At 35.9% G+C, this 26,415-nt stretch overlaps 1 protein-coding gene across 2 annotated transcripts in view; it reads right to left on the bottom strand.

The window, feature by feature from the left end:
• LOC135215419 (phenoloxidase-activating factor 2-like) overlaps positions 1 to 26,415 on the bottom strand; it is a 487,719-nt gene that overhangs the window by 15,284 nt on the left and 446,020 nt on the right. For both annotated transcript variants that reach the window (XM_064250030.1, XM_064250029.1), the window contains exons 3-6: positions 25,151 to 25,328; positions 24,604 to 24,701; positions 13,699 to 13,825; positions 736 to 898 (exon numbers count right to left, since the gene is read on the bottom strand). In XM_064250030.1, coding sequence (XP_064106100.1) covers positions 736 to 898; positions 13,699 to 13,825; positions 24,604 to 24,701; positions 25,151 to 25,328 — 566 coding nt within the window. The remainder of the gene's footprint in view (positions 1 to 735; positions 899 to 13,698; positions 13,826 to 24,603; positions 24,702 to 25,150; positions 25,329 to 26,415) is intronic.

Here is a 26,415-nt window from a genome sequence, read left to right as displayed (position 1 = left end):
CATGAAAAAAAGACCACTAATACTAAATAAGTCTTGTCATGTTTTCCCAACCATTAAATAACACGCCAAGGTAACGTCGGATCATATAACGTTAACAGAGTAAATGAGAATTCTGAGAATTAATCTAAAAGTGACCTGAACACAAAGAGCATCAAAGGATCTCGTTTCTTCGAAATATGATATCAGGTTTTTTAAACATTAGCGCTAAGGATTCATGATAAAATTATGTTCTACATTTAGTACTACAAAGTGTCAAGAATATTCAAGGAAAGAATTCTCTTTGCGTGAACAAATTATTATACTTTTGAAAAATGGCAGTAATTTTTAAAGCAATATTAAGACTTCTAATCGACGAAAAAATCGAGGCTGTATTGTCGAATCATTTGTGGCTTTAACTTCAATTATAGATAAATATAAGACAAGAAAAGCCTTCACGTATGCGACAGTTACAGGTGCTGGTTGTTTCCCGTTTTCTTTATTTTGTCATCCTAATGATAAAAAACGGTAAATACTGACTACTTTTCAAAATCATCTGGAATATGCTTTCAGACCAGAGTACCATAAATCAAAAGTTAGAACATTCGTTAACACTGTTCAACACCTTAACCTTCATTTTCATTTAGTGACTCCGGCGAAACCATTGAAAGCAAGAATGAAATTTTCGTAACAAACTAGCTCACATCATAAAATAAGAGACAACTTTCTATAACCGCACGATGAATGAGTGACAGTTACCTTCATCCTTTCTTCCCCATCCAGTGACGAAACACCTGGTGGTGGTTCCTTCCAGAAAATCGTTCTTCTTGGGCATGCAGACAGCGTCGATGTTGGCCTTACGTCTGGCAGGCCGCTCGAGCTGCAACAAGGCGATGTCGTTCACCAGGGTGGCGTTGTCGAACTGCAATCGAGCGAATTATGAATATCAACAGAAAAGCTATATATATCATACTATTTAAGGGGATTCTTTCTCACAAACAAGAGTTCAACAACACTAACAGAAAACAGCACTGATAATAACAATCTTTACCCACAAATATTAAAACCCTCACTCGCGATCTGTATGTACCTTGTAATTAAGCAATGTGATTGCTATAATTAAGTGAAATAATCTCGTTAATTTCCCCGGAGAAAATGAGAGAAGCAGAATAATGACACTCAATTATCTCTGAATGACACGCAAATACGCCAATGATACTGTGTGTGTGTGTGTGTGTGTGTGTGTGTGTGTGTGTGTGTGTGGGAGGCGAATGGGGAAATCACAGCTTCAAAATATAATATTTCGCGGCAGATTATATTATTTTCCCGTGAGAGAGCCAAATATCGAGTGATTACTTTGTATACACACACTAATACACAACACAAACACACACATATATGTGTGCATGTGTGTGTCTTGTGCGATTGTGTCATTCTGTTATCATATACAATTCAAATCCTGAGTAACATTTAAAAATAACATACGAAAATGTACAACACTATATTTTTAAAAAAATCTACAAATATCTCTCAAACATTTCGCTCGAGATACCGTGGACGTGTGAAGTCTTATATGATATTTCCTGACATCACTTTTAAACATTACAATGCCAGGCTGGTTATGGCGAAACAGAGAGGGCGGTTCTCTTTGCTTTTAAATGCAGATGCATGGGACGAGAGAGAGAGAGAGAGAGAGAGAGAGAGAGAGAGAGAGAGAGAGAGAGAGAGAGATAATGAAGTCTGTAGGTACGGATGGCAGAGTCGAATGAGAATTGAGTGTCTTGTGGAAATGTATTATTATTATTATCATTGTTGTTGTTGTTGTTGTTGTTGTTGTTGTAAGGACTGAAGATGAACCCAGGGAAGGGTTCGAATGCATTTATTAATTGTTTATAAATTATACACGAACTTTTAACATTCTTGTGATTGTGGACTCCTTAGAACATTGTATAAAATCTCGTGATAGAGTTATTTCCCCATTATTATTATTATTACTTCACATGGAGCAACCCCGCCAAAGGGGTTTTATTATTATTATTATTATTATTATTATTATTATCATTATTATTATTATTATTTATTTCAGTATATGATACCTACTGACATGGAACAAGCACACCAAAGGGGCCACTGAATTGAAATCCAACCTTCCAAAGAATGTTGGTTTCAACCTCCCACCGCAGACACAACCTTGCGAGAGTAACTGATCATGATACAGAGCCAGAAATTTTACATCGCCCTGGATGAGACGCGAACCTGCGCCATCTGTGTGACGTTCCACGACAATAACCACTACACCAGCGGACCAGCTGGTGGGAATGTGTGATCAAAACAGATTACTGGATGCAACAGTGTGCAGTAAATCTAACAAGTTTCTGATCCATCCGAACGTAAAAGTGGATTTAGCTGGAGAGCGAGAGAGGTTGCTGTGAATAAATTATCAGAAGTGAACGTCATACCATCATGCCAAAGACATTTACATGGACGTGACTCACGAGGGACATGTGAAATCTGAGCAATGGTATCACAAACAGAATGTTTGCTGGTAAGGAATAAAAACAGGAGGTGGTACTCAGCATGGTGAACCTGAGGTTTAGTGAAGGAATAATGGATATATTTCAAGTGGAGTTAGATTAAGCTTTGGTATACAAGTCAATGAAGAATGAGATCAAGTAAAAAAAAAAAAAAAGGTGGGATGCATTTTATAAAAAATTATGAGTAAATCTCAAAAAGAACTTTATGGAGAACAAAGTAAATCTGAAAAATAACTGTATGGAGAACAAAGTAACTGAGAAAGAACTTTATGGAGAACAAAGTTAAGTATATCTTAGTTTTACCATACCACTGAGCTGATTAACAGCTCTCCTAGGGCTGGCCTGAAGGATTATAGATATTTTTACGTGGCTAGGAACCAACTGGTCACCTAGCAACGGGACCTACAGCGGGACCTACAGCTTATTGTGGGATCCGAACCACACTACATCGAGAAATGAATTTCTATCACCAGAAATAAATTCCCCTGATTCCGCGTTGGCCGAGCAGAGAATCGAACTCCAGACCACCGGAATGGCAGCCGAACGCGATAACCACTTGTCCAACGAGGAACTATGGAGAACAAAGTAAATTTGAGAAATAACTTTATGGGGAACAAAGAAAATCTGAAAGAGAACTTTGTGGAGCAGAAAGTAAATCCGGGAAAGAACTTTATGGAGAACAAAGTCCTACTGAGGGGAAGCATATGCAGAGACAACGCTCACTGAGCAAATGGATTTTAGCACTAAAAGATGCAAGTCGAAAGTTACTGTCCGAACAGAATGCATCCTTTTGTCGACTGATTGAATATCTTAACACAGTTTTGGAAGCATCTGAATGATGCGAAAATGAAAGTAGTTAATGTTAATCCGAAAATGTCCGAGGCTGTAACAGCTGAGAATGTTAGGATATGGACGTGCCAACATAATACATAGGTTGGAAATACTGTGTAAATTATGCCTGGCTGCGGTTAAGTTCGCGAAAGGATGGCACAGATTGGAAAGGCGAATTGATCACTGATAATTACAGGTATATGGTATACACCTACAAAAATTAAAGGTGCATTGTAAGGCTTTTCATTGAGAAAGTGGAAAATCACAAAAGGACTGACAGGGAAAGAGTAGGGTGGGTTTCGAAATGGTATAAGTGAAGTCGCACCTTCGCGTAGTCACATACACCTGGGAAAAGCTTTCGACAGAAGTGATCGTAAAAAAAAAAAAAAAATAAAAAAATAAATAAATAAATAAATAAATAAAGGGTTAATGAATGGGTATATCCTTCAAGGAGTTTCAAGGTGAAATACGCCCTTTCATGATCAGAAGAGAAGACGCTTAAATACTAAAATATTTCCAAGAAGATTTGGCGAATAACTTCAAACAGCGCACTCTTCTCCAATTCCATTAGATTAATCTGCATAAATCATCCAATTGAAAAATCCTAACGTGTACCTTATTCATATATGAAAATTCAATTATTCTTTTCAAGTTGATAGGTTTTTATGCTGCCGGGTATAGATTCTTAGAAACTTTTTTTTCCAGACTTCAGCGGAAAAGGAATTTAATTTGGCAAATTCCTCAAATTTGCATAAGCAAATGAAGGAAGAAGAAAAATTGCGAGGGAAAAATCTTATCTATTTCTCTGCGAACGGATCTTGCACAGAATCTGAAGTTTTAAACAAAACTCTAGATATATCAAATGACTGAACTAAGTACTACCATCATTATATAAAGTCATAATTATGTGTAGTACAGCACTTCAATTATTAAAAAGAAGGGGAAACATGAGCGGATAATGATCGTCTGCCCAGAAGTTCCACAACCAAAATTAATAGGCATCTGATCCTCTATTGAAAGAAGTTAGCTTCCTAATAAGCTAAATTTTTACTGTAATTATTTTTTAGCTTTATAATCAATAGCATATATTAGAAACAGTTACCTAACTGAGCAAAAGGGTGACCACTTTCTCTATGGCTGGAAACAACTGTAGAGGCATTATATTGTATTATCAAATAATATAATATATAGTATTATACTGGCAATTGCAACAGGAAATAAACAGCTTTATATGCTCTGTAGTTGATGAGTTTGCCTGCAAATTTCAAAGTCCTTGCTTTGCCAGTAATCAGGCTATCCTACTCGCGGTATGTGAATCAGGTAGTGTTTCAAAATATTCTGCTTAATTGAATGCAGTGCTCAACTAAATAACAAGCTGACATATTAACACGCAAACGATAACACTACCACTAGATTATAAGTTAATTATAAGAGCCTCTATGTAAAAATTCTTTAGTCTTTCAAACCTGACGTTTAATCAAGTTAATCAGGCAAACAAAGGTGGCTTCCCCCATTGAACCGAGCCTCATTTTTAGCTCGAAATTAACATGGGCTACTTAACATTAATCCGGATAAACCTCTCATATCACTATCACATTCTAATCTTACTATAATGGGTGTTATGTCTGTCCGTCCGTCTGTCATTCAATCACGGCCAAACGGCTGGTCCGTTGGGCATGAAACTTGGCAGGCATATAGTGGAACCCCTAAGACGGTTTATAATGGGGTTTCATCCTACCTCCCCCTCCGAAGGGGGTGGAGGTGAGAAGGTATCTCCTGAAACGGAGCCGGTTATGCCCGTGAAATGGGGCTGGTTATGCCCATAGATTGCTAGTATATTAAATAGCAGCATTTTGGCCTTGAAACAAAAAAAGAAAAAAAAATATGAAAATTTTTCCTCATTTCTTCGTGCACAGACTAATGGTAATTGCTTGATTCAACGCCTCCAAAATGAAGTTCATAGCAAGGCAAGCAAGCAATCAATGTACGTACACGCAGTACATTCCAGAATACTAAGCGAGGGTTGGACTGATTATATGTCGACAAAGGGATAAAGTTAACTTATGAGATGAAATTACTTCTTATCAGAGCTGAACTAAGACTTTAATCGAAAATTAATTTTATTAGTGAACTAAAGGGGCAAATGAAATTCCCATCACTTTTAAAAAGGCTTTAAATTACCTTGTGACTTAAGTTGAGAGAGAGAGAGAGAGAGAGAGAGAGAGAGAGAGAGAGAGAGAGAGAGTAGAGTAGGGGGATTGGATGTGCGAATGATGAATCCCCTGGTGAATAAATCTAGCATTGTGTGGAAACTTTCTGCACAGTGGGTTCATCAACGATTCAGCAGTCACACACACACACACACACACACACACACACACACACATACACATATATATATATATATATATATTATAAATATCATATATACATATATATATCACACACACACACACACACACACACACACACACACACATAGATATATATATATATATATATATATATGTAACACATACATGTTATAAACTTTTAAATGCATACATAAATATCATATATACACATGTATATTATAATTTCAATAATTACATATAAATATATATATATATATGTATAAATGTATATATACATGTATGTATATATATATATATATATATATATATATATATATATATATATTTATATATATATGTGTGTGTGTGCGTGTGAGTGTGTGTGTGTGCGTGTGTGTATACATATATCGCGCCTCAGGATAAAAGGCTTCGTAGATCCCCTTTCAAACAATCTATCAAGAATTTCCAAATACAAGAAAAATAATAAATAAAACAGAAGGTTGCAAGGCCAAGAGAATGCCACCGCTACTTTCATTAAAAAAAGAAAAAAAACATTAATAAACACGGGACGCCGCTCAAATTTGAAAATAATCCGATCTGGAAGCCTTCGGCTTTCAGATAAGCCGATTGGGGTTCTCTCCGCCGTTGCCAAAAGCTTTTTACCGTCACAAAATTCAACAATCGTGACTCAGGGTGGCTGGATGTTCGTTCCCCTTACGCTCTGCCTGTATTCAGAAAGACAGTTTCTATATCCGAAAACATCTTTGGAAGTTTGCGAACGCGTATCGTGAAAGAAAAGTAGAATGTGTAGAGAAGTGTAAATGCGATTCAGGAAAGTACAACTTATTAAACTAAAAGAATATAAACGGAAATATCACGATAAAGCTTTTAAAATAGGGAAAAAAACTAAGGAGACGTGAATTTATTCCTAAGAAAATCGTATTACTAAAGATTTGAATATATTGAGAAAATAAAAGTTTTATCACGTAAGAAACTTAGGAAAATTATAAATAAACTGTGAACTGGTTTCCTGTGAGACAATCTGGAGATTTCTTTAAAAAAATAAATGATTGAAAAAAAAACTTATTTACATCAAGGAGAGCAGCTTAAACAGGCACTAACAAAAGAAAATGAGATGTGAAAAATTAATTTTTATCAAGAAAGTGAGTTTAATTACGAGTACTGATAAAATTAATTATATGAAATTAGATTACAACTTTTCTAAAAATGTAAAGTAAGTTTTAAGAACTGTTCTCCAAAACTTAAGAAAAAAAAATAAGTAAAAAACGTAAAAGACCTTATTATGAAAAAAGTGTGAGTCTAATTATACAGTTAATTATTTTCGGGAAGAAATCAGAGGATAAGAGGAAAACAGTAAACATGCATTACGAGAACGAACTTGAAAATCTAAAAGACATCACTGTATGTACAGGTGACCAACGAAGAATTGGCATAGTTTCTTAATTCATTGTTCGTTATGGAAATATTGCCATATGCAGGTGCCAGATTATTTACTTAACAATAAATAACATTTCCTTTCAAAGGTGCTATACTTGAGATAAATTACATTAGAATTGAGTAGACTTATTCAACGTATTAAAGATAATTATTTTGTAAAGTAAGGAAAATATATACCGATGGGTCTACGATTTCTAATTTTATTCTCAACTCTAGCTTCGTGACAGCATACCAAAGGTTTTGAAGTTGGCTTTGCTGCCGCTCGAGTCTTGACTCACCGTATCGTACTGCACTGGGGTCTTGTCATTTCGTCTCCTACAGCCGATAAATAATACATCAAGGCGTTAACATTCTTTGAAAACGATGTTTAATTAAACTAATTTTGTCCTTTGGTCAGTAAAATAATTTCCATGACACATTTAGTGGGCCTAAATTGGACTTCTGATTTTCCCACATGATTAGCTTAGGTCTATTTTCAACAGTATACTCCCTCGGATACGTAATATTAATGAATATTTAAATCGACAATATATATATAAATATATATATATATTATATATATATATATATAATATATATATACATATTAATATGCTTTTATTTTATTATTCCCGTAATTCTTGTTTTATTAGCCATATTCGCCTTTCTTCTTATCCTTTTCACAATTGCTTAACATAATAACTCAGACCTAGCTATTCAAAGTCAAAAAGCAATAAAAAAAAAAATCAAACTTATATAATTCAGTCTTATTTTTTTTTATCGAATTCCTTGCATATCATCCTGTTTCATTTGGACACGTTGGAAAGGTGTGGGAGTCAAAACTGACGAATACATTAAGAAAGGCTTACTTTTATTAAAGCTTTCTTAGGTTGATGTTTCTGTAGCTATTTATTTCTTCTAAATAAAAATTAATTCAAATTAGTTTCACATGTATACCTAGACCTACTACCATAAGCATATTATAAGTAGCTGAAAGGAAAAGAAATATGAAAGGTGACGTTCTCGTTTAAGTCTATTTCAAGTTTTTTTTTTTTTTTTTTTTTTTTTTTATAAAAAGAAAAACCTACTGCTTTAATCAAGCTACAGGGTGTAACACGAGTGCATGCACATATTTTGTGGAATGAAAGATAAAGTTTCTTTGAACAGAAAATATTTTATAAACATGCATTCTAAGGCGTCCGTTGTCGGTGCGGGGAATTTTAAAATAACCGTTATCATTAGTGATGCTTTCACGCGATGGAGTTCGTAATGAGAAGTCGGATCAAGTCGCCTGAGGTGTAGAAGAGAGCGGAGGTGGCGTATAGGAGTGAAGGAAGGATTAGGCCGATGTTAATAAAGTATCTCTCAATAAAATGTATTCTATAGGTTTTGATGAAAAAACAATGCATGCATCATTGAAATTGTTTCCCTTCCTATCCGTGGTATTGACTGGCCACCGATAAAAAACAAAACAAAAAGAGTAAGCCTAACTGAATCTCTAATCCATCAAAGATACGTTTGCTTATTCATTAGACAACTATCAAAAGATTTCAAGTGTATATTTAAAAATCTCTTCCTCTCCATCTAAAGTATTCATTAGACACCAGTCATAAGCGTAGAGCTAGTTATGATTCCTGGTTCAGCAATGTCGTGACGAGGCACTGGAATTCAAAGTTCACAAATGAATGTTACTCAGCAACATTTATACTACTGTATTGTCTTAATCTCTTGTGGTGCTTCGAGGTGTTCCATGTTCTAAATTTTGCCGTTCTTTAAACAATTTGATTCATCTATGTATGATTCTCTCTGGTTTATTAAGCTTTCTTGATATCTCTCCAACAGGAACTTGCACCGAAGGCAGTGCAATAATTGTCTCTAGCTCATCGAGGGATGCTTCTTAGACCGATAAATGACACATTGACATTAGATTCCCGTGCACATAACATCAAAAGCAAAAGTGTGAGGTCGCCTCGTTAACACTGTTAGGATATAGTTTATTTTTTTCTTTTTGTTTTTAAATTTTATAGCATTTTGTGAGATTCCAATGTTTTCCGTAAAATTTAACAAATGGAATAGTTCAACTACCTTCAACTTAATATTGAAATGATAATTCAAGGACTATGTTTATGCGATCCTACTAGTGGTAGGTGTTTCCTATCTATTTGGTAATGTATATCTGTGGTTGTGATATGACGTTTTTTATCACTTCGTTTCGTTCACGTCAATTATGCTATATGGAAAATAGTTTTACACAATAACATAACATAATGTTCTAAAGATATCAGTGACTGTTTTTAACGTCATTACACATGATTTCTTCCATCTTTGAAAAGAAAAATAGATAAATAAGGCATGAATCATGCGTCAGGCAGGTGAACGAAAAATTACTAAACTCTGCCATCAGTTTTTTGGCCGACAGTACATCACGTTCAAAACTCAGTCAGTCAAGGTTTTCATCACAATCTCTCTCTGTTTATTTTTTTGAAAAACTGTACCAACTCTCACTGAAAACCAAAGGCTTATCATCAACACACTGCTCTCAACAATAATTCCACAAAGAAGGAAACGCGGTAAACAAAATAATAAATAAATAAATAAATAAATAAATAAATAAATAAATAAATAAATTTTAAAAATCCCTTCACACAATATTTACTATACGTTTAGAGAAAACGATGATGTTAAGTCAATCAGAGAGAGAGAGAGAGAGAGAGAGAGACGAGAGAGAGAGAGAGGGGGGGGGGGGGGGGCAAAAATTAAAAACAGAAAGACGCGAACATCAGCAGTGAGGTAACACATTCTGGACGGAGCCATAAATCAAGAGGAGAATCTCGCAAAAAATGTGATTTCGTCTGAAGTCAAAATCAACGTAGCTTGAACTCAAAAGCCTTTAAAGCAACGAACCCAAGATTCAGTAAGGCGCCAAGGGTCCTCGTTTTTCACAATGGCTTGAGGAGCCACGCCCAAATCCAAAATTCGAATAACCAACCTGTATTTTCTGATAAGCATTTGCACCACAAGACGCTTCCAGAGGAATTGTCGTCGAACTTACGAAAGATTAGACCGAACATGGAATGGAATGGAATATAAAATTTAGGCTTGAAGCCAAGCACTGGAATCCAGGGGGATTATTCAACACTACATACCGATCATGGAAGTGACGCTATAGGGCAGACGTTCTTAAATTGAATTCACGATACTTTACGAAAGAGGAGACAGGTGATAAATCTTCAGACACATGACGACATTTAGATGAAATTAATTTCGAGTTAAATATATGGGAGGTTTCAGAATGACGACTGAAAACTGTATTCTGCCGATAACGAAAAGCCGTAGTCTATTTCTACCAGAACTATTAACATATGTGAGAGAGAGAGAGAGAGAGAGAGAGAGAGAGAGAGAGAGAGAGAGAGAGCGCACTCAAATGAAAATTAAGTATTTATTCAATTTTGGAATACATACGAAAATATTTTCCAAAGTAGCCGATATCGGATTATCCTCGGTTAATCCACCTTGCTGGTGATAATACTCTTACTTACAAATGAAAATGGGTCATTGTCCATAAGTTTTAATACCAACAGACTTACAATTTACATTTTATTTGCCATGATTTCTAGGTCTTCTTTTGTAAGAGTACTTCTATTCAGGCTTTGTACATCAAAGCTAACTATAGAGTAATATTCCTCAAGTTGAAAATGCTCCATAATACCGAAAAATTCACATGATAGTCTAGTGTTCTACATATATTTCGGTAAACCGCAAATGACACCCGGAGTGTAGCCAGAAACAGAAACAAGGCGTGATCCGACCTCCGGCTTACTCGGGACGTGTGCAAGATTTCTCAGTCACGCATAAATTTTAAACATTGTATTCCTAACTTTTAACGTCAATTAAAAAGTGCTAAAATCTACTGTCAAACTGAGAGTTGTTTCATCAACGAAAATTAAAATAAATACGCTATATTCTATTCGAAATAATTTTTCTGTATTGTTTAAAATGCACATTATTTAATTTTTTACATTTTCATTCTAATAAATAAATGATAAATATCGTATCAGAAACTTCCTGTATCTTTAACTCGACTCAAAACACCTTTTTCAGACCTTATTAGGCTCCTCCATAGACGTTTCCTAACCCCCCCCCCCCCCCCCAACAACAACAACAAAGTAGTTTGTAGGCTTACCCCCCGAGCAAGCAAATTTTTTTGGCCAGAATGACAATAGGATAAAAAAGGATTAACGTAAAGTGTCATATTTAAGCCCAGATAAAGGGGAAGGTTTTTACCATTATGATGATAAGGAATAATCAGAAAAAATGAAGCTGTTTTGTCGTTTTTCATATCAGAGAACCTATTCAGGGGAGCATCGAACGTCTTCTTCTTCTTCTTTTCTTCTTCATCAAACTTTACATCAAGAAAAAAATATGGGGCGTCCTTTCATTATAACGTATAAACTATTAAACTGATCTCCCTCTTGCCTAGGGGAAAGATCAACGTATTAATATCCCGTTCTAAAGTTGGTCCCCAAAAAAATTATCCACTCTATTGAGAAAATAAGGCGGAGAGGTGGGGGGTGAGAAAGGGGAAGGGAGAGGGGGAGGTAATGATAACCTTCGGGGTCATGGCGGTCTATATATAGAAATAATGAGTATCGCCTGAAAACGGTAGGGTTTAGGAACAATGAACTCCTCCCCCCCACACAATAATAAGGCAAAGTTCAAGACAGACAAAGGGTATCCATTTCATTCATTTCTCGATGAGATGAAATCAAGCTATATTAATTTTGTGGCCGACATCAAACACTTATTTGTGATTTTTCAGAATACACACTGACTAAATATCTCATCATAAACTTCATATTACTGTAACTGTTTGATAACAAATTGTTCTTCGAATCAAAGTCTGAATTGACAAGCGCTTTGACAGATTGCACAGAATATATGGACACGCGTTTTCGATGTACACATTATTCAGATGAAATCTTTCTTTCATAAAATGTCATGCACTAGAATTGGGAACGTGATCCATATATCATTTCGTCTCTCGCAATCGACAAGTATCATTTCAGCTCTGTAAGACCGGGTGAGAAATGGTGATCATGATAATACTGATATGCCGGTACGCATGAGATGAAACCCTGTTCGCTGTTATTATTCTCGAGACGACTTCAACTCAAGAGTTTTGCATATTCTAAAATAATTATAGTTGAGATAACATATTGATTCACCCTATGCTGTTCCATTAACAGCATCTACCGTCAAAATTGAAGAGGCATCTATGGCAATGACGCTTGTGAAAATAACCCTGGTTAGTAACGAACGGTAATGTAATTTCACCAGATTGCATTACGCAAAGTACTTACCAAACGATATTTATTACCGTGAAAGTATACGAGATCCTCCTGTAGTCTAGAAAAATAATATCAAAAGGATATAACGCTTTGAAGCACGATTGAGAATAAATAGCAGATGATATTTCATTAGATCGTCAAAGAATGAACCCAAGTCCAAAAATGACTTTGCATAACGTTGCAAAGCAGTTCAGCGTCCATTTCAACTCATAAGGTTTCATTGCCCTGAAATAGCGTACGTTAAAAAGAACCTCTCGTTATAGCCTACGTTTTTTTTCTACTGCGGATTTAGACAGACAAACGTCAGCTATTACTTCTACGTAGTTCCCCGAGCTCTCATGGCTTACAAAGTGTTGTTGTTTGTTTACTCGGTAAATATAGTTATGTACTATCATTTAGATACACATCCATGGAGACATCATGTAATCTTTATTACACTGAATTGGTCTGGTACCAGCACGGGCTCTTGTTTTCTGGAGCAGGTTCTAATGCAGATGGGGATCACGAGCTTGAGCATCAGAGATGATATCCAACTGCCCGTTTGATGGACGGAAAGAAAGAAGAAAAACAGGTTGGATTGAACTGAATTGAATTTAATACAGAATTTAGGCCAAAGGTCAAGCACTGTAATTCAGCGCTGAAACGGAAATTGACAGTAAGAAGGTTTGAAAGATGTAATAGGAGGAAAACCTCAAAGCACTTGCACTATGAATCAATTATTTATTAGGAGAGGGTGAAAAGTAAGATGGAAGGAATAGAATATGAAAAGAGGTACAGTAAAATGAACGAAAGGGGTTGCAGCTTTAGGGGCCGAAAGCACGCTACAAAGAACCTCAAGTGACGCCTACAGTGCGCCGTATGAGGTACACTGACGGCACTATTCCCCCCACGGGACAAAAACAAGTAAAGTTAAAGGAAAGAAGCAGGGCACTGTTCTGTACGGTGGAGGATGGCTCACCAGTCTAATACAAGATCTGTTTTCTCAGAACAATAATGAGTATTATTAGCATCAACGTTAGCTTATTGCAGTAGAATCTTTATGAAAAAAAATTACAATTTACATCATATGCAAATGAGTGACAATTTCAAAGATGCGTAAACTGAAAGCATTGCCCTCGAGACGCCAGTTTGCAAAAACCCAATCAATCAACCACTCGCATCTTACTGTTGTTTTAGATTTGGCTGGCCTTACGCCAGCACGGGCTCTTGCTCCTAGAGCAGCCCGTGAAAGCATCTTACCTCTGGATGAATGACGATCCTACTGATGGGGAATTCCTCATGACGAAGGGGCTCAGCCGTGGTGCTCACGTCGTATTCTCCAAGTCTTACCTTCAGGACCTCCTGCAGACGTTTGGCAGAATTCAGGCTGTAAAGACGAGGGAGTTTATTCAAGTTGTGTAACAGTTCAAGGTATTTAAAATAAGGTCAGGGTTAAAGGATTCACAAGAACAGGGCAGTATTAGGATACGAGTCGAGTGTATGATGGGAACAAGAACAAGATCAGGTCTGGAAAAGTTCAATAAAGATGAGAACAGTTCAAATTTAAGTCTGATAGGAGATCAGCGCAACAGTAAACAATAGGAAAAGATTACGTTGGATAGGAGAACAGAGCAACACTAAATAAGATCAAGGTTTGACAGGAGTAGAGGAAAATACCCCACTGTCCCTCAAAACCTAGGTGCTGATCCCCAGGTAGTCGATTTTTCTACCTGGGGATTAGCAAGCTAAGATAATGTTACATTTGGGGATTAAATATGGCTAAACTATCTGGTACTTTGCAAAGAAAAAGATAATATTAATGAATGTTGTCAGTATGTGATCCTTTTCCGTTATTATTAAATTAAATTTTATGATATAATTTGTTAAACCTAGTTTTGAAGTTTCACTTGTCGTTTGACCACCTATCTTGTAGAACAACTGTTTGCTTGTTATCAACATTCGTGTTTATCTTTAAGGAGGTTGTGTGAGTGGTCCCTCCCCTGTGGATAAGGGGGGGGGGGGGTGGTAACTTCTTGCCTTATGGGAGGAGAACAGGCAGTCGTTCTCTGGACTTTGTCACTTTTGGATGATTTTTGGCCTTGCTTCGTGCACTAAGAGCACTGCCGTCTCTTGCTTCGTGGTGGTTGCAGCTTCTATTGGTGATTTGCCCATATCTACAGGACCCGAGGATTATTGAATATCCGGTATCTTCAGATTGGAAGCTCTCTCCAGATAACATTTCTGGACGTCCTTGGGATTCACCGCACCACCTCTGGTTCACTTATAAAGCCAGGGGGACCTCGCTGTCCTATGGTAAGGTTGTTTGATACCTTTTTCATTGATCACGGCTGTGATTCTGTTGAGACTGCTCGACTGGGCCCCGAGTTATTCAACTACCTGTGGTACCACTCCTCCAGACGTGGAGGATTCTATTCTTCAAAAAGAATAATAAGCATTTTAATAGCAGCTTTTGGTGACAAGTTTGGTAATAATAAGCATTTTGAATATGAAGCTTTTTGGTGACAAGTTTGGTATTAGCCTGTAATCGTCAGGATATTCTTCCGTTTTGATCTCCTCCTTTCTGGGCCCCCTTATTTTGCTTTGAGTGTGTTGGTTATGCTATCTTAGTTTTGTATACGTGTGTTGAATTGTTATTAAGTGTGACAGTAGTTCATTTATTTCCTGTACTCAAAGAGGTTCAGGTGTATTTTCTGTCTGGTTATTTACGTATTAAATATATAGTTTTTAATTGTTTGTTTACTCCTCTTGCACTTTGAAAATTGAGTTTGTGGTATGATTCCACCTTATTGTGGACTTCATATCAGTGGTATATGGATACTTAAAGAGAAAACTGAATAGAGTATTTTGGTGACGGTAAAACGAGCCGTTACAATGCAAGGTAATACACGAGGCAATGGACATTAAACTGTCAATATAATGCGCCCGTAAGTTTAAACACTCTAAAAAGAAGTATCATACGCAAATTGTAAAATTTATGGTTTCGAACTATATACTTAGAAAAAATAATCAATAGCGTTCCTGTTCTGACAAAATTTTAAAGCAAACATCAGCTTGGATTTTCTCCTCTCTCTCTCCTCTCTCTCTCTCTCTCTCTCCTCTCTCTCTCCGCAGTGCTATTAATACTTGGTAATTGATTGAACGTGTAATTGCCTCTCCACTGTGCACAATGGGTGGAGGTCACGAGAAAACACCGTTCGCTTCAGTGACAATTAACCTTGAGTATTCAGACTCCCTATAACCATAGTCCAAGGCACCTACAACCAAGGTCTAAAGACTTGCCTACAACTACCTTCACCCAGCGAAAACCTTCCCGTCATCACCTATTGACTAAAACGGCCTAATCAGAAATTCCTTACATTTTATAAGAGTATTTTACGTTTTATAAACCACATCAGCCACTTCGGCAAATTTCTCTAGTGGAAGACTGATAAAAAACCGATCGAAATAGGCAGCTGACCTGACTTTGCAATAGTTGATGTGACTCTCAGCGCGGTGACTGATAGCTTTATCAATATACTTCCAGAAACTGACGATGGCCCCTTCAATCACTGAACGCCATATTTGATGAGCCATCACAGATGATATGCTCTTTAAAATATTTTTCTGGCTAATGGCATTATTTCATTCAAGTCGTTTTTTAAAAAATGATCTCCAGCATTCACTTAGATTTTCTATAGCGGCGAAATAAGGAATTTTTATTGTGGCTTACATCAACTCTTTAAAAGATTAGGAATCCTATTTCCTTCGTGTTGTAAATGATGAGTTCCAGCTCAGGTCTTACGTTTATGTATGTATGCATATGTACTATATACATATACTGTATATATATGCATGTATGTATCCATACACATATATAATTCAATATATATAAGTATACGTATGTATGTTTTTACATGTACTGTATGTATGTATACACACATATATACATAAATATACACATATAGAGTGTATGTGGATGATAATGATTAATTTAATAAGGAAAAACAACAACAGCAACACAGAGAAATGATGGTGAATGAAAAGTAACACCAGAATAGTGAGAAGAAATTCGAGAGAGAGAGAGAGAAGATAATACTTCGGCGGGCGTTTAGCAGACCGCTGTGCATCACGTTCAATCAATATTAGTTTTCCAGCGGCTTTATGGCCGCCTGGTGGGGGGATCTCTTCTGTCCTTTCTCAAAAAGGCAAGAAGATCCCATCCACTCCGTCATAACTGAGAGAAAAAGCGTTAAAATTGCCTCCATGCTGGATAAACGTATATGTAACGTTGAATAATAATGTTTCCTGCGCTATATACCTTTACATAAAAATACATGGATAAGTTTCTCTATCATTAGACTATGACCGAGAGGGACAGGAGACGGATATCAACAGTACGTCAAAATGGACAGCTATCATACATACCCACAAACTCCTACTATATTCATTTACACAAACGTTATATACATACATACATCATACATAGAACATGCATAAACATATATATGTGTACGTGTTTTTTCTCGTAATTATGTGATTAATTTCTTAGTTTATTTTGTTAGCATTTTAACTGTATTTGTATGTATGTATGTATATATGTGTATATATATATATATAGTATATATATATATATATATATATATATATGTGTGTGGTGTGTGTATGTGTGTGTAAATATATACGTAATCTCAATTGAAGGATCCACAGTAATACTCTTGTTTATCAAGACGAAATATATCTGTGGAAATATTATTGATAATATCATCTCAACAAATATACTTCGTCTTGCTAAACAAGAGTATTACTGGCGATCCTACTATCGATATGTAAGCATGTATTTTAAACATATAGAAAAAAACATATATTATATATATTATATATATAATATATATATATATATATATATATATACAGTAAAAATGCTAACAAACATAAAACGAACAGCAAATACAAACTAAAAAATTAATCACAAAATTACGAGAATAAAAACATAATTTTTTAGTTTGTATTTGCTGTTCTTTCATGTTTTGTTAGCATTTTTTATTGAAGATTTAGTAGGACAACTCATTTTATTATTATGTAACATATATATATATATATATATATATATATATATATATATATATATATATATATATATATATATATACATATATATATATATATATATATATATATATATATATATATATATATATATTATATATTATATACACACACACACACGCTACCTAATTGCCATTCGGGTGTCTGAAAGGTAACAGTCTGAAAGTAAATGAACGGCCCATTCGCAATTACCAGCTTGCTTACAGAGAGAGAGAGAGAGAGAGAGAGAGGAAGGGAGTGAGCAAGAGAGAGAAGAGATTGAGCAGAGAGACGAGAGAGAGATACAAGATAACGTCTGCTTTCAATGGGGAAAGGTCTCTGCAGCTCGAGTGTAACCAATCGACCCTTTGAATACCAGCAAGAGGGTTTAGCGAGATAATATTCATTGTCTACTGAATTCATGTAGGATAATATGGTCACATATTAAACTGGGAGAGCCTGTTGACATATAGACTGAAGGACAAAAGCACCGTAAAATCTCGGATTATATCTCCTTCATTTAGCGCAGTGCAAAGTTAATATAGGAAGTATGTATGTCAAACTACAAAGCAAAATGATTCACGGCAGTATTGCAACAAGGACAATTGCAATAAATCGCTCGTGATGTTGCTATGTAGTTTCCCTCACATAGAAAACAATGTCTTAATGTTTGATGAAACCGAACACAAAATATATATACACATATATACATATTTATGCATACATTGATAGGAATGAAGACATGATAAATGCCAAAATCATGGCCTATACCATTTAACAATTCACAATCCCCGAATTTAATATGAGGCACAGGAGAGACGTTCTCAAGAGAGGATTTGCATACGACACGATTCGACAATATGCAGTTTGCTGCTGATGCTGCAGCCACATATGTTGCTACCGCTATGATGGCAACACGGGCAACTAAAACTATCATTATTATTTTTAATGAAATAGGAACACGTTCACTAATCTCCCTATGTAGTACTACAAGTGCATGCTATCATAATCAGTATCATTTCTTATTACCCACAACCTGTCCTTTGATGGGCGATATACAACTTTATATTCATTATTTTCAGTATTCTTGTCAAATCGAATATAACTAGATAAATATTCTATGCGGTAAAACGGACACATTCCCACCTTTTCAATGCACCATAATTGAACAATTCACGTTGCTTTCATATATTAATTCGATGCATCAGTAAAAGCAAAAGGAATTTGTTAGCTTCAATGCTAAAGTGAACAGATGTGGAATGGATGAAGACTGGGGCTTCACCTCCGAAAGAAGTAGTATTGATTGATTGGATTTGAAAGAAAGAAAGAAAGAAAGAAAGAAAGAAAGGGAGGAGGGTAATGAAATACAAAGTGGTCCATAAAGGATGGAAGCGTGAACTTGCATTCTGAAAATTATTAATTTCTTGACGGTGAATTTAGTCATGTGTACTATGGAGGATATTGTGAACCCGACGAAGGGTTGGGAGATTTTTGTGCTTGAAGGGAAAGCGGCTGGAAATAGCTTCTACAGAAATGAAACAGAGGCCAGCGCTCGATGCGGTAAACGAAGAATGACATGAACTGACAGCATTTTGATGTCATCATTCTCTTACGCTACTTCATACATTCTGACATTTCATCATCATTCTCGATTTTACTGCGACTTCTTCTTTTTATAAAGTTAAGATGTGAAATGAGTTTACTCCAGTATATCTTGCTTTCTGCAATTTCTACCGTTAATCCCATCCGGTTAAATTCTATATGAATTTTTGTGTTTTCGCGCCTGGTTATTTATTTGGAAATCATATCTCGCCCACATCCCTACTTGTAATATGATCTCAGTAGTTTTTTTTTATTTTATCTAAGGTTAAAACCAGCCATGGATCGTGCATCTGGCAGCACTTTCCGGCGCCATAAGACGCAACCTCGGTGAGCAACTGGAGAGCTGCCGCTCATAGCTGATGGTTTTATACAGCATTATGCGTTGTACAGAAGAAAACTCCATTGCGCCGAAGAAACTTCGGCGCATTTTTACTTGTGTACTTTTTTCTTGGTTTCGCTTACATTGATTCATCCTCAGCAGTCTTCTCTTAATCCCAGTCTTCCATTTTTATTTTACATATCTCTCTGACAATTCCCTCTGATTCAGCTGTTAGTACCTTGTCACTACTTCTTGGTGGTGTCCCTCCATAGTAATCAGTACGGGACCGTCTTCTTCTTTTTCTTCTTATTTTTATTTTTTGTATATACAGCGTTTGCCGAACTTTGATCTCCAGGGCACCTCTTCCTTTTACAAGAGTGATGTGATTTAAAACTGTCACTCTCAGCATAACTGCTAAATTAAGTCGCTTTTTGACAACATCCAAGAAGTACAAAATACGACCCACCTACCCAAAAGGCGAGTAATGTTCTAATTACTTCTAATAAAAAAGTTGCAGTGCCATCCTGAAAATCACCGAAAAAGCATAAACTAAATTATGATTTCAAACCTGATCATTTCTCGCTTTTGAAATAATTCCCTTACTAAAAATGATGGTATTTTTAAAAAATGATTATGTTTTTGTAAATGAGAGTATTTTTTAAAAAATGGGAGTATTTTTTAAAAATGAGAGTATTTCAAACAAAAGAGCGTATTTTTAAAAATGAGAGTATTTTTAAAAATGAGCATTTTTAAAGAGTATTTTTTAAAAATTGAGAGTATTTTTTAAAATGAGAGTATTTTTAAAGAGAGTATTTTAAAAATGAGAGTATTTGTTAAGATAAGAGTATTTTTTAAAAAAAGAGTAATTTTTTTTAAATTGCGAGTATTTTTTAAAAATTAGTGTATTTTTTAAAAATGAGAGTATTTGTTAAAATAAGAGTATTTTTTTTAAAACAGAGTAATTTTTTTTAAATTGCGAGTATTTTTTTTAAAAATGAGTGCATTTTTTAAAAATGAGAGTATTTTTTTTTTTAATGAGAGTATTTTTTTTTTAATGAGAGCATTTTTGACGGACCGAGGAAGGGAAAAGTTTCCTCTTTCTCTACCGCCTCCATTGTTAATGAAGGGAGACCGCAAAATTCCTACCTGAATGAAATCCCTCGGAGAAAATTTATGGGATAAACGCCCTTGGGAACTTCGAAGTAAAAAACAAAAGTATTTTCTTTCCCCCTTGCTACTTACTTAAGAAAAATCCTCTCCGTCGTAATAAGCAGATTGAGCGGCTCTCTACTGGAGGAATTTTATGCTTGGATAGAGATGCGGTGGAGAAGTAAGGGATACAGAAGGAATGGAAGATTACATATAAGAACAACGGTATGTTTGGCTCACAATTCGAGCGAGTGGAGAGAAAACTTTGTTCAGTTTCCTTGGAAACTCTACTGCTGGGAAGACGCAGTGAAAGCTTTATTAAAAGGTAAATAACAAGAATTATAAAGTCTTCTGTATGGGCTCTCACAGCACCGCTTTCTCTCTCCCCTTCCCTCGTTACTGAGAGACCTGGGGCAACCCGAACGAGCTGTAAGGCATGTAAGGTAAGTCTCTCTCTCTCTCTCTCTCTCTCTCTCTCTCTCAAGTAGGTGGTAGACGAAGCTATGTGCTGTGATTTCTCATGACAGGAATGTCAACCGTTTGGTGAGCATCTTTCTTAACCGATAAATGCCAGGGAATATAACGTTCCCTTCCCAATCCGCCTCTCGACTCCTATATATGAATTTATGTATAGTTTATAACTGATAAAATAAACCAGAATAAAAACTCACTGAGCGTCATAGGAACAAGCTTCATTCAAACTTCTGTGACGTAATCGATATATTTGGGTAATAAGTACTACGTTAATTTTCTGTTTTAAAAGACCAAATATCGTCAACCACTTGCTGCCAGTCACAAGGTCAATCTTCGATGGGAATTCCAGAAAATCTGTATACATGACCTTGGGAAATCTTTAAAATAAATAGAAATCAAACGTAACGCATATTCAAAATACTATTCCGTTTTTTAGTATCCTTGTTTTTTGAGTTAATGCATAAAAAAACCAAGGATAGTTCCCATCTATGAAAAAGCAAGCAGACAGTTCAATGAACCAGACTACGAGCCAGAGACAGAAATAAAATGAGAAGACAAGAGCGAGAACATAATATAAATTAACAAAATGATCACGGTCTCACGGGTAATTAAGAAAACGAGATTACTTTTTTATCAAAGAAAACGGGGCGGTCTGCTCTCCCTCACAGTAACTAAAATAAAAAGTCGGCCAGAGAAGGCAGCTACAACAAATGCGTCGACGACGCCGCGTCGCCCAAATATTGTCTCCTTCCACCTGTGGGGAGAGGGACAACTAATTATCGGGCTTAATTATACTGTCAGTCAACCTAACGGGTGTTCTTTATGGGATGCGAGAAAATGGTCTGAACGCTGAATGAAGAATTGGGATTCGCCTTGTGTTACTGGGTGGGGGAGGGGAACCATTTCGAGTGCGGGAAGAAAAAAATTGTCAATAGGGAATGGAGTCTCGGAGGTAATGCATTAATTAATGGACTTGCGAGGACTTCAACACACACACACACACACACACACACACACACACACACACACACACACACACACACATATATATATATATATATATTATATATATATATATATATGTATGTATGTATGTATGTATATGTATGTATGTATGTATGTATGTATGTATGTGTAAAATATAAGGTAGCAAAGGCGAAGTACTTAGAAAAGGTGGAATATATTGAAAAAAAAAAGAAGAGAAGAGTTACTAGAGGCAACTTTAAAATCATAAGTTTACCCGGAAAAAGTTCTATGGGTTCGTTGTCGTTGAGAAAATTAGACAGATTATATATACTACTAATAAGGAAGTTTGCATGAGTGGAGGAAGGGGGTGAAAGAGGCAGAATCTTCAAGGAATGTAATGGATTTTAATAGTTTGTTTACTTGTTTGTTTGTATGGTGTTTTCACGCTGCATGGAACCAGCGGTTATCCAGCAACGGGACCAACGGCTTGACGTGACTTCCGAACCACGTCGAGAGTGAACTTCTATCACCAGAAATACACATCTCTGACCCCTCAATGGAATGCCCGAGAATCGAACTCTCTGCCACCGAGGTGGCAGGTCAAGACCATACCGATCACGCCACTGAGGCGCTTGGATTTTAGTAGGATACGGGAAGCAAATAAAAGACTCCATGAAGGAAGGAAGGAAGGACGGAAAGAAGGCAGCAGGAATAATAGAAAAGGACTGATGCTGACTGCTAGAGGAAAAAAAAACCAAGTTGACCTGAAATGTTTACCTAGTGCATATCGGGTAATAAGTGTGTTCATCCCTTTTTCATTCTCCTCTATTGAACTTTGTACTGTATCGTTCCTTTTCGTACTTCTGTATCGGTGTCAACGTCTCATTTTCACAACAGCAAACTATGTTCACTCATGACAAAGGTGCCACCAAGCATAACAAATTATATCAAATAATCAGACATATTTAATCTACTTTATTTTGTATATATTGCCTTAACAAAACAATGGGAACCACGAATCAACAGAATCTTCATGCCTATATGTTCTCAGGCTGGGGGTGACGAGAAGCAAACTAGACAGCAAGGAGAAATTGCACTGCAATCTGTTATATGATAAGAGGGTATTAACGCGCTTGCCTGAAAAATACTTGGTCTTTAAATCATTCATTCTAATCTGCTTCGATTTCCTGCACACCTATCAAACAAAGAACGCCGCGCTGAAGCGATCCCCCACTAAACCTCGGGGAACCAAATAAATTTCCCCTCTGTGTTCTATAAATCCTCTTCCTTGTAAAACAGAGCAAGATAAACATGAGGCAAAATGGGGGCTGCTCTCAGCATAATGGGCTGTACTTTCCTCTGGACAAGGACTAATGTAAATACCTCACGAGTAAGCGGAAACAGATTACTGGAGAGACCTAGTTTGCAGAGAGAGAGAGAGAGAGAGAGAGAGAGAGAGAGAGAGAGAATCAACTGATGTTGCCTACAATTAGAAAGACTTTTTAGGAGATGAAAGTCTAAGTAGTGAATATACAAAGTCAGACATAGATTTTTTTTCACCAAATAAGTCAAAGAAGGGGAAAATAAATAAAGTGCCACAAATACAAGAGCGAATTTAAATGAAGAAAAAAAAAAGGACTTCAGTATTTACGGAGTCTTTTAGGATATAAAAGTCTAAGTAGTGAATATACAAAGTCTGACATAGATTTTTTTTTTTTTTTTTACCAAATGCGTCCAAGAAGGGGAAAATACATAAAGTGCCACAAACATACAAGAGTGAATTAGAAAAAAAAAGGACTTCAGTATTTTACGGAGAACATACGAATCTTCACGAAAGTAAATGCAAACGGGTCATGTGCGCAAATCGTTCTGGAAATAAAAGATGCAGATGCAGAGATGATGCCTGAAGGCAATGCACAGAAGTGGAAACGGGTTAATGTAAGTTTCAGAACGCTTATGGAAGTCACTTAATGACGGCATCTAAAAGGTTTGAAGAATAAAAAGACGTTCGGGTTGAAAGGATAAGAAGTGAGATACTGTGGTAAGCTGGTGAAACATAATTGATTGCATGACCAGTATGCATAAGTATACGTCTGAATGAAGGAAAAGTTCCACTGCTCCTTTGTACAAAGGTGTAGCCGACAAAGAAGACTAAGAATTATATGTGGCATAATACTACTTAGTGAATAAGATGCAAAGTATTACATAGTGCATAAGGTGTATGGTATTACTTAGTGCATTAGGTGTGTAAGGTATACAGATTGTGACAGAAACTGGGGATAAAAGAGTGGGGTTCAGACAAGGAAGAATGAGTATGAATCAAGTGTTTGTTATAAGACAGGTATCTGAGAACCCTGAGAAGAAAAGACAAAGCCTTACAATCACATCAGCGGTGCCAACATTGTGTTTATACATTCCAAGACTAAAAAAAATGTAATTTTTGCACATTCAAATCAGCATAAACAAAGGGACAAAATACAAGACCAGGGAGAGAGAGAGAGAGAGAGAGAGAGAGAGAGAGAGAGAGAGAGAGAGAGAGAGAGAATAATAACTAAAGTTCAGTCACTTACTAGTCATCGACGCAATGTGCAGCTGTCAAGAGCCAGGCTTCGTCTAGCAGAGATGCTCCACACACATACAGGTCTTGGGGCTGTTCCAGAATCGCCGCCTGTAATACAGGAATTAAATGAGAGTTAATAATGGAAGTTAAGAGGAAATGTTGGAACGATGGCCTTTTGTCATACACAGAAGCATTAGTAAGGACAGATGATCCAAAATGGATCGTTCTATTCTGTATCTAAGTTTCCATCAATGCTTCACTGTTCGACCAGAGCAGGAAACAAAGAGAACGACTTTATATTCCCGTATATCTAGTTCAACAATTTATATATGATATTATATATATATTATAATATTAATATTATATATATATATATATATATATATATATATTTATATATATATTATATATATATATATTATATATATACGTGCAGGGAAACATACTCCAATACATAATAACTAGCAAAAAACCAATGTAATCAAACAGGTGACACAAAATAAGCCTAATCATGTTCAAAATGACACAGGTATATCAGAGCCCTTGGGCATACTCACATGCCAAGGCCACTCCGACATCTCAGCCTGGCCTTCTTTCCTTCCCTCGGCGCCCTTGGTGCCACAGGACTTGTTCCTTCGGGTGACGGGAAGGATGCCAACGGGTTTGGCATTCAGAGGAACAAAGCAACACACGCTGGAGGCACTGAGTCCGCAGTAACTGTAGGGCTGGCCTCCTCTGTGAATATGTAATTACATTAATGAATAAATACATAAATAAACTAATAAAAGCTGTTTATTCAATTTGTAATTTCATCATGAAGACGAATCCGATAGGCGAGGAAACGGTAGGTCGACCTTAAAAAATTATTGAAAGCAAAATGATTAACATATAACTATTCCCGAGATGCTTACTTGAAGAGAAAAAGAAGAAATAAAGACCGATTCAAATTCTATATAAAAAGCTAGTCTCTGCAAATGATGCCACTGACTTAAATAGAAATTTTGTACTAGACGAAAATATGCCCAAAGGCTATAAGTGATTAAGTTAACTTGCGTCGGGAAATCAACAATTGTAGTTTTTTTATGGGGTCTAAATATACTTAGAAGGAACATAATTCATAAACATAATTTAAAACATAATTCTAGAAATATTATCACATTACTTGTTAATTTTCGGCTGATGTTGGTTTCGTTTTAAATAATTTAGCACAACAACCATTTCTAGGGACTGAAATCTTGGACACTGCGATTAATACGATAAAAGATCATTAATTTAATTTCCATAAGTTCTTGTGTCATAAAATATAAAAGAAAATTCCCCAAGCTCTTGTGATAAAATATAAAAAAATAATTCCCCAAAGTTCTCGTGCGATAAATTATAAAAAAAAATGTTCACACACTCTTGTGATAAAAAATAACTAATTCTTGAAGAGAGAGAGAGAGAGAGAGAGAGAGAGAGAGAGAGAGAGAGAGAGAGAGAAGAGAGATTAGAGAGAGAGAGAGAGAGAGAGAGAGAGAGAGAGAGAGAGAATTCTTTAAACAAAACGAAAAACTAATTCTTGGAGATAAAAAGAATAACTAATTCATGATAAAAAGAGGATAATTATTTCTTGAAGAAAAAAAAATTCCTCCGAAAAAGAATACCTAATTCTTGAAAAAAAGGGTAATTATTTCTTGGAGAAAAAAAAAAGAAGAAAAATTCTTGAGAAAAATAAATCTTGAAAAAAAAAGATAATTATTTCTTAAAAAAAAAGAAAAATGAAAAACTCCTGAAAAAAGAATACCTAATTCTTGAAAAACAATTTTTTTGAAAGAAAGAAAGA

Source organism: Macrobrachium nipponense, chromosome 5 (genome assembly GCF_015104395.2).
Source record: "Macrobrachium nipponense isolate FS-2020 chromosome 5, ASM1510439v2, whole genome shotgun sequence".
Classification (NCBI taxonomy): Eukaryota; Metazoa; Arthropoda; class Malacostraca; order Decapoda; family Palaemonidae; genus Macrobrachium; species Macrobrachium nipponense.
Note: the sequence above shows the minus strand (reverse complement) of the source record. Positions and strands in the feature narration are given on the sequence as shown.